The sequence below is a fragment of the Miniopterus schreibersii genome (assembly GCF_964146895.1).
Source record: "Miniopterus schreibersii genome assembly, chromosome: 6".
In the NCBI taxonomy this organism is placed as follows: domain Eukaryota; kingdom Metazoa; phylum Chordata; class Mammalia; order Chiroptera; family Miniopteridae; genus Miniopterus; species Miniopterus schreibersii.
In genome coordinates this window covers 24,439,035-24,455,617 of record NC_138107.1, presented here as the reverse complement: position 1 = coordinate 24,455,617, position 16,583 = coordinate 24,439,035, and the positions used below count along the sequence as shown (strand labels likewise).

General features: G+C 36.1%; 1 protein-coding gene across 4 annotated transcripts in view; it reads right to left on the bottom strand.

The window, feature by feature from the left end:
- PRIM2 (DNA primase subunit 2) overlaps window positions 1-16,583 on the bottom strand; it is a 308,489-nt gene that overhangs the window by 35,794 nt on the left and 256,112 nt on the right. For all 4 annotated transcript variants that reach the window (XM_081140094.1, XM_081140095.1, XM_081140096.1 and 1 more), the window contains 2 exons: window positions 4,243-4,369; window positions 1,468-1,550 (listed from right to left, as the gene is read on the bottom strand). In XM_081140094.1, coding sequence (XP_080996220.1) covers window positions 1,468-1,550; window positions 4,243-4,369 — 210 coding nt within the window. The remainder of the gene's footprint in view (window positions 1-1,467; window positions 1,551-4,242; window positions 4,370-16,583) is intronic.

The following is a 16,583-nucleotide window of genomic DNA, read 5'->3' as shown; positions in this document are numbered from 1 at the left end:
CAGTAAGATATTTTGAAAGAGAGAAAGAAACCACATTCACATAACTTTTATTTCAGTATATTGTTATAATTGTTCTATTTTATTATTAGGTATTACTGTTAATCTCCCACTGTGCCTAATTTATAAATTAAACTTTATCATAGGTATGTATGTATAGGAAAAAACATAGTATTTACCATAAGGGTTGATACTACCTGCAATTTCAGGCATCCATGGGGGTATTGGAATGTATTGCCTGCGGAGAAGGGGGGGACGACTGTACCTCTCTCATAGCACTTGGCATGTTTCCCTCCAGACTCTGGTTCTGTAGGAGCAGGATTATATCTGATTCTTCTTTGCACCCCAATAGCACCTTGAGCACTGTCTTGCCCAGAGTACTGAAAACCTCTAAGATTTTAATTGAATTAACTAAACTCAACCTAAAAAAACTTTGGACACAGTAGAAGCAGTGGTATTCTAGAGTAATTCTTCAAGTAAAAATAATTGTTTAAGGATACATGATTTAGACGTTCCAGCTCTAAAATATATATTGTTCTTCTTAAACTAAGAAAGCAGAAGCTCCTCCTAAACTCTTTCAAAATCCAAGCCTGGCTGGCATGGCTCAGTGGTTGAGCATCAACCTATGATCTAGGCGAGTGCAGTTCGATTTCCCATCAGGGCACATGCCTGGGTTGCGGGCTTGATCCCCAGTAGGTGGCGTGCAGGAGGCAGCCAACCAATGATTCTCATCATCGATGTTTTTCTCTCTCTCCCCCTCTCCCTTCCTCTCTCTGAAATCAATAAATATGTGTGTGTGTGTGTGTGTGTATATATATATATAAAATCCAAGTCAACTCCAAAGCACGGTATAGACAGTAATCTTTGTAAAGTCACAATATTTTTTAAAGCATATTTACTAAAAGCTATACTCTGAAATATTTGGTTTTTCATTTGAGCATTTTTTGAAATCTAAATTGTTTACAAGACGGTGTATTTTGACAAACTATTAGACCTAATGGACTATCATTAGAATTGGAGATTTAACGTAGCAACAACTGATGCTTATCAGAACATTTAGCCAGTACACAGTACATCATCTTATGTTCTAACCTACAGGCAGCACAGCAAACAATTTCCAAAATGAAATAAGATGTCATTAATTTTCAGCTTCATTAATAAGCTTCAATGCATTCCTCTAAAAATTGTTTTAATGTCCTCAATTGAGATAGTAAAAATTGAGAGAAAAAAGGTTTCCAGCATCCTTATTACCAAGAACAATAAAAATGCAGTCTAGCAGACGAAAGAACCAAAATTTCCAAGCAGTCTGCACCAGAAAAGCCAAGGTTTTAGCTTACCTCACCTAGAAGTAGGATGCCTGGTGTGAGGCCTGACAAGTAGTACACAGCATCGCTGCAAGAACGTTAAATGAAACTGAGAGGAAATGTCCGACGCCTCATTACTGAGGAGGCAGAGCAGACTCTGACCTACCTGGCTTATCCCTCCAGGAGAGATCTTGTACGACTGTAACTTCTGCTTCAGCAGCTCAGGATCACTGTGACGGAATGGGCACCCTGATGACAAAAAGCAGGACAGCACACCAACAAGGTTATTTACTGGGGACTTGGTACAGAACCACACTCGAGAGACCGTCTAAGCTCCCCTTAATTGTCTAACAGCTTATTAATAAAAAAGTTAATTGCCCATGAGTGCAACTGTGTTCCTCTCTTTATCTAAATGACAACTTCACTGTGCGGTTATCAGGGTACTACAGGCTCAAGAGCTACATAAAACATTAGAGCATCTCAGGCTGAGTTGCTCATTCACCAGGAAGAGGAAACAGTTTTAACTGTGCCGCTTGCTAGTAAGCAAACATAATCACCAAGTAGCTATAAAATAGTTTATCTAGAAACTTTAAGCAATGGCACATTTTTTTTTCTAGTTAAAAAATTACCTGAAAGGCATACTAGAGAAGGGAGATAGTGTAAACAAGAAGAAAAATGTGCAAACTAAGAAATATAAAAATCTCACATCATTTTCAGATGTAAATTCTATACCCATTTCCCATTGTGTAGAAATGATACAAATTTAGATCAATCATGGGTGGGAATGAGATAGACAAATAAGAAACCATTTCATAGAAAAACAAATTATAGTCGATACATATCATCTCTATATTATTTCATGAGAAAAATAAGGATGCACTACTAAAAATACCTGCATAAACAAGAACACACAAGAACTGAAATGTAAAAGCTGTATTGGGCCAAAATTTGGACAATTTTAGATATTTTAATAAGAAACTGCAATGACAAGTCAAAATGCTTAATTTAACATTTAATACAGGATGCCAGATTATTTTTTTCAGTCATACAGATGATAGATCTATAAGTTAATTAGAAACAACTGTGCATTTTTAATGAAATCTCCAGGAAATTGGCAAAAATAATGGAATAGAGCCTACAGGTCAAACAGATGTGTTTACCAAAAATCTTAACTCCAAAGAAAAACATCCATGATAGTGACACTATGGATTCCTACAAATTATGAAATTCACAAAATCCATAGTATATGCTTTATTCAATTAATGCTTATGCACCTAACAATATGAGGCAAAGACTAAGAACTGCAAGGAGATTTAGATGAATGAAATGGGCAGATCCAGCAGGCAGAAAATAAGCAACAGTATAGTTGCACTCAACAGAACCATCAGTTAGTCAACTGGATATAGTTAATATCTATAAAACAGCTACACCCAGCAACAGCCGATTACACATAACAAAGCACTATGGTGCGGGATGTCAATAGCAGGAAGGCTGTGCAAGTGGGGGGTAGGAGCTATCTGGGAATTCTTTATGCATTCTGCTCAGTTTTGCTGTGAACCTAAAATAGCTCTAAAAAAATGAAGTTTATTAACTTTAACAAAACGATAGATAAATGTGCCTGTAAATAATATAAAATCATTAAGTGTTTGCTAAGTATAATATTTTTTAACTGATAGTTCAAATTAAAGACAAAATAAAACAAACAGAATAGGCTGGAATAAATAAGATACAATTTATCAGGAATAAGAAATATAAAATCCTGCATTTTAGCTAAAATCAACAAAATAAGTGACAAAAGCTAGGACTTAGAAACTGACAAAAGAACCCCTGGGAGAAGTTTTACTTGGCTAAGCTCAATGTAAGTTACCTGCCTGCTGTGGCTGCTAAGGAAAGCTAGAGGCTTTCTCAACAGAAGTATCTGGCCAATGGTTTTCAAAGTTTAGAAAGCATAAAAATCATCCGGGGAACTTAATATAAATATATCTGAGTTTATATGTCTAAGGGTGGGGCTTGAGAATATTCATTTCTAAAAGGTACGTTAAGTAACTGACAAGTGATAAGAATCACTCACTGTGTACACCACCAACACTACCGCCTCTTCATCTATAAAATGTGAATGTACAAGCATCTTTTTAATGCTATGTACACATATGGCATCTTTCTTAAAATTCTCTTTGTGATTATATAATCTTTAATAATGTAAATGTGTGTGATCTTTCTAAAAAGAGTTTCATTTAAGATGCTAAAACAAACTATTTTTTGACATATACACTGCTTACTGCTTAGGTAATCTAGAAAATATACTAATACTAATATACACTATTAAACCATTCTCTGACATACCAGATAAATGAGCTTTTCAAGGTATGCTCAGGGAACTACTTTAGAAAAAAGTTGTCGAACTCAGAAGTCTACAGGAAATAGTTTAACACTTTTTTTTTTAACCTACAACTCAGGCAAATTGATAATGTTTGATACCATGAGTTGCTCAATTCCTCAATCGGTGTTTGTTAATCAGGTGATAGTAATGAGAATAAAAAACACTTTTCCTCAGTTGTCTTCTGAAAATTAATGAATCTACTATTCTAAACTTTAGGTATTCCATTTCAAAAAGCTTTGCAGAACTTGTGTCAGTCTTCCAAGACACTCGCAGAACACGAGAGAGAGACAGAGACGAGCTGGCGGTGGGGAAATTGAGGACTAAAGAGCCGGGTCCAGCATAAACTTTAGCACAGCCAAATGAATTCCTCTTGCCTGACCTACTTCAGTAACAAGACAAATCGGCAGAAGAGTAATGGAGCTCTAGCTTGACACTGATGACTGACATGAGCTGCAAACTAGTTCCTGTCAGTAATGCAAAATGCCATCACCCTGTTTCAGCGTTCCCCACAGAGCTCTTGGGTTTCTGTACTTCACAAACATGTCAAGTGGAAGCACTTACCATGATAATCCCCTTGGCTTGGCGGATTGTTTAGAATAATCTTCAGGCAACTGAAAGGTGTATAGTCTGTCCTCTTGCCTTCCTTTCCGAAGCTATGACGGATATTGTAAGAGTAGCCTTTATCAAACTGATGGGAGGAAAAAGAAAGAAGAGACAAAATAAACCGGTATTGTACTAGTGGTGTCAGCAAGGCCAGCTAGAATCAAAGAGCACAGAGTGATATTTTCTCAAGTAAATTCAGCATTCATAGGCAGATGTACATTCAGATCACAGACAGCATTTGGGTCCTTTATGATACAAATAATTTTTTTAAGGGGCAAAACTTACAAGAAACAAATTTCTCAGGTAGAAACAGCTAGCTCACATTTACATTTGTAAAGATGAGGCTAATCCTTTCCTGAGAATAATCAATTTGCCCATTTCTTGATTAATTCTAAATATTATACTAGAAGTAAATCAGTTGAGCTGCTTCTCTACCCATCTAATCTGTGTTCCCCCAGAATTCCTACACCCTATCCATTCTACTTCTGAAGTGCCTGTTAACATAACCCCTTCCTCTGCATGATGAATGAACTACTGCCATAGCCTCCTACCTGGAATTCCTGACTCCATGTTTATATAAAACAAGCTAGTGGAATAGAAAGGACTTTGAAATGGGTGGGATAGGAAGAAAAAAAGGAACTAACATTTATTGAAAGGCTAGGTGTAGTGGGACTAAGCTGTCCAATACTTTAAAGTAGGAAAGATAATCAGAGTAAGAGATGGGACGATATTGTGTCATTTTTGGGGTGAGATTTTTCAAAATTTATCTTTATTGTTGAAAGTAATACAGATGCCCCCCCCACCCCCCCCTTTTAAGTTGACCCAAAAAGACTGCTGGAATTTTCAATCACCAGTAGCTTATGGCTTCACAAATACCTATCTGCCCACAGAAATCTACAACCAGGAAAACAAAAGGCATTTCAACGTAAAGAAAACTTTCAAAAATGACAAACTTTCAAACCAACATTAAATTTCACTGGTGAAAACAAGAACATTTAGAAGTTCCAGCAAACATCTTTCACAAACAACTTCTGTTTGTTTTGTAAGTCATAAACATTATTGTCAATCACTTTGTGCAAACTTTTAGGTATGAACTGAATTTAAATAGATACAAGATTTCTGGATGTTCATCAGAAAACACTGAAAGAACTTCTTGGTCAGCTATTTTGATAATGTAACAGAAAGCTACTCTCTCAAAAGGATGGAAAGCTTATTAGTATTTTTCACCTCCCTCTTCTTTCCAATTTATGTCCCTACTGCCTGTGTGTATATATGCATAGAATTTAGACCTTACTAAGCTTTCAGACTATCTGCATATTAAGCACAAAAGTAGTCCTCTCTAGTTTTCAGACTAGCAAACTCTTGTAACATTGAAGAGATGTTTTTGAGCACACTTTCTAAGTGTCCATATCTACAATTCAGGGGAACACCTCTAAGTATTTATATGGGAACTAGGTGAAGAACACCCTTTTCCACCTTGGTTCCTCCATCCTACTCCATCCAGTGATGGGAGATGCCAGCAAAGCCACACTGGTCAAAAGCAGGTGAGTGGCAGTGTGCAACCTCCCAAATTAGCCCTGCCACCCCAGCTGTGGCACTGGCAACACCTCATCTGTATTTCTGCCAAAGTCAGCAGTGAGTTATTTTCAGGGGCACAATGTTAACAATGGAACTCAAGAAAAGTGAGAAAGCAGGCACATCTGTTTGTTTATCTCTTGTAAATCTGTCTTCTGTCCGTCTAATTTACGGGCCCCAGCTGGAGAACTTGAGTAGAGAAAAAAGGGTGTTTTTCTCCCCTTCAGTTTCGTCCAAAAAAAGCAGGACATATGTTCTCCATCTTCACATCCTAATCCCTTTCCCTGCAGTCACCAAGAACATTTTCAATTCTAGAGTAAGCAGATTTTCTTTCCCTCAAATTTCCCCTGAGGCAGGGTCAAGCTAAAATTTTTAAATTTTGATTGGCCACTTTGTAAAAAAATAGTTAAATGTCAAAACCCACAGGAAAAGTATTCAATAAAATGATGGTGTGTGATTTGATAAGGTAGTTGAGTAAGCAGACCACTTTCAGTGAAGCCAATACATAGAAACATTAACTGTGCATCAGAAAACCTGCCATAATCATCAGACAAAGTGGGAAGCTATCTGCTCAAGATGTAGGTTGTCTGTGGGCCAGTGGGTGACGCTTCCCTTTTTCATGTTCTACTATATAAGACTGTACCCAGTAGACTCAGAAAACAAGGTCTGAGGGTCATCTGTGACCTAGGGCCATGTGATCTGCACATCGTTCTAACTGTATCTATTAAGTTAGACATTAAATAAAGAATATTATTTATAAATTCTTAATGGATAATCTAGAACAAATGCAATACTGTTATTAACAATAAAAATAAAGTAATAGTTAGTGATGTTTCACTACTAAGGGCTTATATTTCTATAGACCTTTAGCAGTGACAAAATGATGGTTCTTAGACTCTTTATTACCTGGAAGGTATAGAAGTTAGGTATCCCTATTTTATAAATGAGGAAATCAAGGTTTCAGGAGGTGGAGTAAACAGTTATTTCAAATACTTAGAAGTATTTTAATTCCAGTGGAAAAGCTGGAATTAAAATCTTGGTCTCTGCTTTGTAAAAAATGCTACAATATTATAGGTGGAAAAATGAATGAATGAATGAATGAATGAATGAATGAATGAATGAATACAGGCAACTGTCAGTTACCCGTGGAAAGCATTCAACTGTAGGCTGCTTCACCACTGTCATCAGTTCCTTCAAGGACATGTGAAAGTCAGAGCAAACCACAATAGAACAAAATGATTCTGATTCTAGTGAAAACCAGAGAAAACTGTATCCTCTCAAAAGAAATGGTAAGTCTAACGAGCCACTAGCAAATCATTTATTTGGTTTCTAATTTACCATAATTTTAGAATAACAAAAAAATGGCAAATCTGAAGTTACACATTTGAAATAAAAACAAAAATCAAAACAACCACTAAACAGTGTTTCTGCATGCTTTCAAATTACTAGGCACACTTGGTAGTCCTCCTCCTATAATATTCTAGTTGGAAACATGATCAGGAACTGGAGAACAGTCAGAGAAAAGGGGTATGAAAAATGGAGAGAAAAGAATGCAGAACACACCACCGCTTATTTAACTGGAAACGCGATCTGGGGCTTTAGCAAATATAGCTTGCTCGTCAGAATCATGAGTGAAGAGCTGGAACAGGCTTTAGAAATCATCTAGCACAGCTACTACTACGCAGACAGCAAGGAAGAGAGGGTGTGACCCTACCTGGCAAGGCAAGTCGGGGAAGAAGCCCTGCACTGCCTGTTTCAGCACCTCTCATCCACATCTGCAGACCCCATGCTGAACACAAAGCCTAGCACACTGCAGCTGCTCACTAAACGTTCACGAGGGCGAACTGTTAGGAATCTTTTTTGTACTGTATGGTCATTGACTCGTCCCTACCAGAGGACTGAAGGCTAATCTATTTATTACTTTGTTAACTTTCACTGACAAGAGATTTAGCAAATTCCTATCAATAATACTCCAACTTAGTATTTATATGGAGGTGTTAACAATTCAACCTGGAGGAAATGGGTTGGAGGAGTTGGGTAGGTTATTTTAATTGGCTATCTGTTCAGCTACTGTGCCTGATATTAAGAGGACATATTAATGATAGAACTTTCAGCATCTCACCTAGAACACTTGTTTTAGAAAAGTATACTTCACTCACTGATAACAACCACTGACGTAACAATGAAAATTATATCAAGATTCCAAATATAATTTGCCCAAATTTGAAGACAGAAACTACAAACAACCTTTCATTCACTAAAATGTATTTACTGAATCACATACTTAGAGCCTAAAAGACAATTTAGTAACTCCTGAGATGTGGTCAATTTAGTCACTCCCTCGCTGGTAGGAAAAGATCCAACATAAAACAAACATCACCAGAAAAATCACAGGCACTGGCTGCCTGAGGTAGGATGCTGTAGTCCAAGGTGAGCTGGCTCAGCTTGAATACATTGGTCTTTTTACTCACTGAAAATAAGGGAAGCAAACCAAAAACATCATCCAAATCTCAGTTAAAGACTACACAGAAGTTCGTTGACAAGAGCTTCTCATCTCCAAGGAAAGGCTCCCTCTTCTGCACAGATATAAGGATGGATTTTTATAAACATTCTGAATTAAAAATTAAATGTAAATTTATTCAACTGCTGCTAGATTCATTTAATCCTATTTACTTATTTTCCCAGGATTTTTTGTCAGTTTTTCTCCCTATACTTTGCTTTTATAGATTGCTGTATCTGGCAACTTTAATCCACAGTGAATATTTTCTATAACTAAATTTCTGTTACGATGGAATTTTAAGGATCTAGCTTGATCATTAAAAATGTTTCAAGATACTACTCACAACCATAAATATATATATATTATACACGTAAATACATACACACAATGTTATATGTAGTAAGTCTAAGGTTTGAAGAGCTATCAGGATGATTACAAAAATGTAATTCCCTAATCCTACAAATGTTGAGAAATGCTAAATATTTTTATTATAAATAAAATTATAAATATTCACACTTAAATATTCACATGTATATTGATATATTTCAATGATATGCTTCTGGATGCATAAAGGTTCAGAATCGTCATATATTCCTGGTGAAGTATATGTTTTATAAACATATATTTGTCCTGCATAATACCTTTCCCCTTGTACTGAATTTTGTATGATATTAATATTTTCAGCCCAGTTTTGTTTTTATTCCGCTTGCTGGTATTGCTAATCTTTGAGTGTCAGAGCATCTTGAATAAATTGCAAATGGGTAATTGGTTACCCATGACCACCCTCTAGTGGTTACTCATAGCATATTAAAATACAAATCTTTTTATGAATGCCAAAAATAAATAAACTCTCTACTAAAACAAAAACAACATCTTTAGCACACTTTTACTTCCATCCTAATTATAAAATTAGTTCTAAAATAACTCTAAAAATGAACTGCTAAAATAATTAAATAGTTTCCCCAAAGTCACCACAATATAGTGAGATATTTCACTTACTATAGATTACATGTCATCTTCTAGTCATCTAAGTTGGCTACATAAGAGATGACCAAAAGAGAAAATTACATTAGATTTTAAAAGCTAGCAATAAATGGTAGACAAATGTACCATGCCCTGTAATGACAAATGGCATGAGATAAAGTTTTAATTTACAGTGACAAGCCAAATTGTTCCTCTACAATTTCAGAGACAAACTGAAGCTCTGTTTGCTGCTTTCTGTCATAGGCAAGTGTTCTATTTCTCTCCAAAAGTTAGAAACCAATAGTTTCCACTTGTTAAGACTGAATTTCCTAAGGCTGCATCTGAAGGAGACCAAACGAGAAACTCACAAAACATTACATCAAGAATTAGAAAATGTATGTGAGGTGGGAGATGGCTAATTTATTTTTAAATTAAATTTACAAGGCTTTTTAGAGAACAGGTTGATTCTAGGACCAGGGCAGGGAAACCACAACGTGAGCCTGGAGCATCTCCTGCTGCCGAGAGAGGAAGTGCTCAAAAGGGAACAGGAGAACTTAATAAACTGATGAACAGAATAGATTCAATGACATGGAAGCATGGATCAGACTGATGAATGTTAGAAGGATAGAGGAGGGCGGGTGGGTGGAGGGGGAGAGAATAACCAAAGAATTTATATGCATATATGCACAACCCAAGGACACGGACAATGGTGGGGAGAGGGACTGGGGAGGGTGGTGGGATGGGGTGGAATGGGTCATTGGGGAGAAAAAGGGACATCTGTAATATTTTAAACAAAAATTTAAAAATTTAAATTTAAATTTTAAAAAAAGGGGGGGAGGGACGGGGTGTGTCAGAAGGGTGCAGGAACCAACCGGAAAGAGCTCCCAAATGCAAAAGCTGGAACAATCTGAGCCACAAAATAAACAACAATAGCACTGAATTAGAGCACAGAAAGGAATGTTTAATTCACAGACTATCCATGGGTACACAGTGATATAAGTAACTGAATAAGTAAGTGGGGGAAAGGGGACAGCTTTTCTTTTCAGAAGAATTCCAATTAATAAATATAGGAGGACAGGGAAGAGAAAATAGCAGTTTGATCACCATACTAATTCTAATCGCAGGCAAGGTCCACCAAGGGATGCCAAATTAGTAAGCAGGGTATTTATACAGTCTAAAAGTAACTCCCCCAAGACATTTTGAAGAGAAAATAGAAACTCTACAGTGGAGAAACCCAGCAGATGCCATCTTAACCAAGTGATCAAGTAATTAGTTATGTTGATATCATATGCCCCTGATATTGAGGCAATCTGAAGGGAACATCACTCTGTGGTACTCTTGCCAAAAATGCATAACCTCAATCTGATCCGGAGAAAACAATAAATAAACCCAAAGTGAGAGACGGTCTACCAAAAACAAACAAATAAAAACAAAACAAAACAAAACAAAAGCCTGACCACAACCCTTCAAAAGTATCAAGGTCATGAAAGACAAACTGTCACAGACTGGAAGAGATTAAGGAGACAGAACAACTAAATGCAATCAGTATACAACCCTGGAATCAATCTTGGAGCAGCAAAAAGACATTAGTGAGACAACTGGTGAAATCTGAATCAAGCCGCTAGTTAAAAGCATTGTACTGTTTGCTAATGTGTTGATTTTGATAACTGTAATAGCTATGTAAGATTGTTAATATTAGGGGAAACTGGGTAAAGTGTATATGGTACTCTTGGGGCTATTTTTGCAACTTTTCTGTAATGGGCTAGGCATAACACAGATTATCTCATTTTATTCTCCTAACAACCCTAAGAAATTGGTGGCATTATCCCCATTTTACAGCCTGGAAAATTGAGGCTTGGAACAATGAGGTAGAATGTTGTGTCGGGACAGAGATCTTTCTATGACTTGCTCAAAGTTCACGTTCCTTCTACCATGTTATGATGAACACACATAAATGCATTTGTCATCCAGTAAATACAGGTCATCTCTTCTGAAACTAGATTAAAATTTTAAAGTGGCAACGATTCTAAAAATATCTTCTGTTATTAGAACTTAGTCATAATTTTCAACTTGCTTAAAATATGTGGTATAAGGGAGGGAAACAAAAGGTTTTCTAGCATAATAATAGAGGGCAAATTACTATATATTTAAGTAAAGCCATTTTAATTTACTGTAACATCCAGCAAGTCTTGCAGAACTCTACAAATTACAACACACTGCTAAGCTTCCCAACATAAAGTCTAAGAAAGGCTGATTTGTTGCAAAGGTTGTTCAACAGGCATAGGTGTTCTCTTATATAATTCAAAGATACCTAGCACAGAAAACTTAAGTGAATTTTCAGATTTATTTTAGTGCTGTTTTTTCTTGCAACATTATATCAGTTACCTACATAACCAATATATAAATATTATTTAATACAAAGGAAAAGCATATCAAACTCCAGGGAAATATCTGAGAAATAATAAAATATTCATGACAGAAGAAAAATACTTCCGCCTTTCCTCTTTTATTGATACGTTACTCACAGGCATCAGAATTAAAGTCTCAAAACAAAGTGGCTGCTTTCTAGTAACCAAATGTAATTAAATTGAATTATTGATGGACTGTGTTCTCAGCAATGCAGGAAGAAGGCTCTAGCAAGGGAAGGCTATGTAAACTTATTGTATAGCTTCAGGATATCTGTTTGCTTCTCACCTTTGATGTGCTATGTCATTAAGAAGCTAAATTCATTTTGCCATGCTGTTCTTTTGAATTAACTATATATAAGGGACATAAGAGGAAAGGATGACAAGATAAACCAGGAAAATATATTTCTTAAAGCACATATTTTTAAATGTTAGAAGATACTTTAGGGTAACAGATCTTTTATATATCCATGAACAGGAATTTAATTTAAAAATCAATATATCAATAATATATTATAATGAACATGGTCTGAAGAACAGCTGGGGAGAATAATCCGCTTATGGAGCAAAGACTAAATCAGATAGTTTGAGACATTTCAAAACAAAGTTTTTTGGGTTTTGCTCAAAACAAAATGTTGAAGTCTGTAGTACTTTAGTCAAGAAAAACAAAAACAAAAAACTGCATAGTTTATATTTAACTCTGAATATGAAAACTGTTATTACCTATACCTTACATACAAATCTCACCCTTCTAAAGAGTGAATTGGTAGCCCCCTTGGTAAGTATCTCATTTACTTTCACCATATCATTAAAGTATGTAGGAACTTAACTTACTGTATTTCCTGATGGGCACCTGAGTAACAGATTCCTCAACAGGAAATCTGAAAGTCCAGCCTAGCTCTGTTGATTCCCTTTCCAGAGCTCATTCACTGGATCACGACAGGTCTTAGCTATGTACCAAGTGTAGTGAAGGATACAGAATAGCTTGTCGTGATGTATTAGGAAGAGCAAATACATCATAGCTGTGTTTAGCAGTCCACCAGGCTCCATTTTCATGTCTGGGTGCATTTTAAAATTCAACAGATAAAAACCACCATTTGGTGCCTTAGAAATTACTTACTGCCTTGTTTATTGGCTCTATTATCTTGACACAGAGAAAAGAGAGAGAGAGCTCTTGGGCGAGGTCATACATTCAAGATCCTACCCGTGATTTCTATCTATGAAACAAATAAAATCTAAGGTATTGTTTATTCATCAGGAGCTTGGTTTAAACATGTGTGCATGTCTATTTGGGACCCAAGGGGACATGTAGAGAAGGCAGTTGGATAGATGTGAGTGTAGAGTAAGAGAGGAGGGCCTGTACAACCCATGAGAATGCAATCCCCAGGAAGACGGGAATTATTTATTTTGTTAACTTCTGTGCCTTTAGCTCCTACAACAATGCCTGCCACATACCAGTGGTTCTGTAAATATTAAATGGGACCAAATGCAACTGCCATAACATTACACATTTTTTATCTACATAAATGGCAATTTCTTATGGGTTCACCTAATACTTATCAAAGGAACAATAAACTATAATTGTTCATTTCACAGTCTCTCTTCTGGGCCTGAGCTAGAAAAATGGCTCTTTCTAGAAAAAGAGTAGAGCAGAGTGAGTGGAGGAGCCCAAAATTGGTCCTTGCTCCTTTTCAGAGCTAGGAGCTAGGGTCTCATGCTCCTTTCCTGCACAGTGCATTATAGGTACTGAATAAACATTTACTGTTGGTGGTGATGACTGTAATGACCTTTCCCTGACATTTCCTATAAGTAATTAGAAAATTAAGGATAGCCTCTTGTAAATTATATAAGCAGATGACTTTGAATACATCTGCAGTACCTTTCTCAGTATCACAATCACCATTTTATAGCTAAAATAACTGAGTCACAGTTAGATTATTTCTCCAAAGTCACAGCAGAAGAGATAACAACTGAAAGTCTCCAAGTTCACCTTTATGCTCAATTCATCACAACATGTCTGTCACCAACTACACACAAATATTATATATGTGCATTCATAAGTATGTTCCTATGGTATCAAATTACATTAGGAATTTCCCCTTAATTTAACTTTTTTCTATGATATGTCACATTTAGAAACTTTTTTTAAAAATCCAATTGCTTATAATTTTACTGATAGTTACCCAGATAATCATGTGAACACCTCTCCTCCTAACACACACACACACACACACACACAGCTTCAAAACATTTCTGCAGTATCAATCTTTTCCAGTTTATCATGTCATAAATTAAGCATTTACTATAAATTATCATTTTCCGTTCTGTTTCTCAAAGAAAAGCTGTTCCTGAAATAAGACCTCTTAGTACATATTAATTTGAACTTAATGATTTAAATGACAAGATAATAAAAATAAATGGTGTCCTGATATGACAATTTCTAGAATCACAAGTCTACTAGCAGCTAAATATGTAGATTAATTTTCTTTAAGATCTGAAAGCCACCTCTGGTGTTCTACATGGCACACAAATGAGCAGAACCGTAATGAGAAACATCACACGCATTAAATTTCAGGTGTAATATTTTGATGTGCAGCTTTAAAGAGTAATTTATTGAATGCTAATAATTCTCAAATCAAGTTGATACACTTAATTTGTTTCTAAAGAAATAAAAGCACAATATCACTTTAGAAACTTTAGTAGGCGCTAATGAGAAGCTTTCCATCAAGCAGCTACCATTGCATGATTTATATATACGCCGAAAAATGTTTTATCCTGTAACACTAAATAACTCACATTTCAAAAATCTTGGTGCTCTGACTTATGTTAGGCAATGAATTGTACCCATCATGTGGTTTAGGTTTCTCTTCTTTAATTATATTAAATCCAACTGGACAGTGAGTGTGATAGAGACTTCTCTCCATTTCCTTAAATCCCTCTGTCTTACACCCACTATCCTTTATAGTGAGTATCTTCAAAAATTATGTGTTACATTCCACAGTTATAGACATAAAATCGCATATACATGTACAATGAGCTATTAAAATTCAATTTCTCAACGGTTCAGAGGATTATCACCAACTCTTCCCTTCTATTATGAAAACATCAGATCCTACAAACCTGCAAAATTAAGCTACTCGACCAGCTAGCCCAAGTTGTTTAGTGGTTAAATTGAGGTGACACAATGTGCAAAGCAAAATCACCCTAATTCCACTAAGGGGGAAAAATGCACTAAAACCCATCTCTCTCAGCTGAGCCTTCATTCAATATTGAAACAATCTCAAAGTCCATGGTTTTGGCTGCCACTCAGCACAATTCCATTCAACTGGGGATTGAGCAGAGCAAAATGAAAAGCTTTAATCTCTTTTTTCTCCTCTTTTTTGCTATACGACACTGAAAGCATCTTGTTCATTAATTAAACTTTTTTTCCTTAAAGAATCAGACTGTAGAGTACTGGACACTGAAGAAGAAGGCAGAAGATGAAAGGCATGGTTTTAAAAAATCTAAATTAGAGATGCAAAATGTTCATAAATGGTAAGACAGATACAGAGAAGTATTTCAACAAATAAAAGCAGAACCAGGGGTGGCTGGGGGTTCCTCCCACAGATTACACATGAATCCAGACAGCTCCATTCTGGTGACTCAGAGTTTACACGCATTGCCCATGACAACCCCTCCCCCTAAGGGATGGGGTTATAAATTTAAATTTATAGAAACTATGAACCCAATTAAGAATGAGTATAAATTTGCTGGAATCCCCAAAACACCTTTTGGTTTTGTGAGCCTTTCACTGTGTTTCTTAAGCAGACAATGCTGTTCACTTCTATGTGCTCTAACTATAGGGCAGGGAGATCATGGGGGGGGGGGGGCCGGCAACGACGACATAATTCCTATTCATTACCTTGTTGATATGTATGAACTTCTGCTTTGATGCTAATTTAAAAAAGATATGCCATTTCTAATTTTGCCATCTCAAAACACAAAATAATAATGAAGTAAAATTCTGTTTATGCAAAATCTTCTGACAGAAATGACAGGTGTTCTAAAGGGGAATGAACAAAATGTAAAAAAAAGAATGAGAAAATGCTTTTCATGTATTTTTTATTTGAGTTTCTGAAACCTCAATACATGAGAACTAGAGGAACACTGGCTTTCTTTGTTATTTTATCATTATGCAAATCAAATAGGTTTTCTTTTCCAGTAAAATTCTATGTGTAAATAGCCAATGTGAATATCTTGGGGGCAAAAAAATTATAAGAATGATGCCAGTTTGAAGGTGATTTCAATTTTTAAAAATGCTCCTCAGCTTTATAACCTAAATATTAACAAACTTTACAGTTTCCCGAAATCTCCACTAAAAACTGACGAGCAGTGTGAACTAGATCTTCTCCTTCCTCAGGAGATAGTGACTCCAGCACTCAAATTAAGCGATAATCGTGAATTCACATTCCTACGCTGGTGGTTGACTTTCTGGCAAAGAAGAAGTGTTTTCTAACCACAGCAGTAGTTATCTTTTATTGAGTTTTCACGCTGTTTTGGGTACTGTGCTACATATATTATTCTGTTCCCATCCTAACAATACTATGAACAAGGCTTCACTACCACTTTATAGGTGAGGGAACTGAGGTTCAGAGAAAGCAAGCAGCTAGCTTAATGAAGCCTGCGCTGCTAGTCGGCGGTCTGAAGTCAGGTCTGAGCAACTAGAAAGTACCTGCTCTGAAATGTAATTTTTCAAATCAAACCAAATCAATGTGTTACAAATTGGAAATAGAAACTTTAACTGGCACCTAACAATATTTTCAAATATAATTATCCCTCCTATTATCCAAGTTTAAAAAGGACACATCATAGTCACT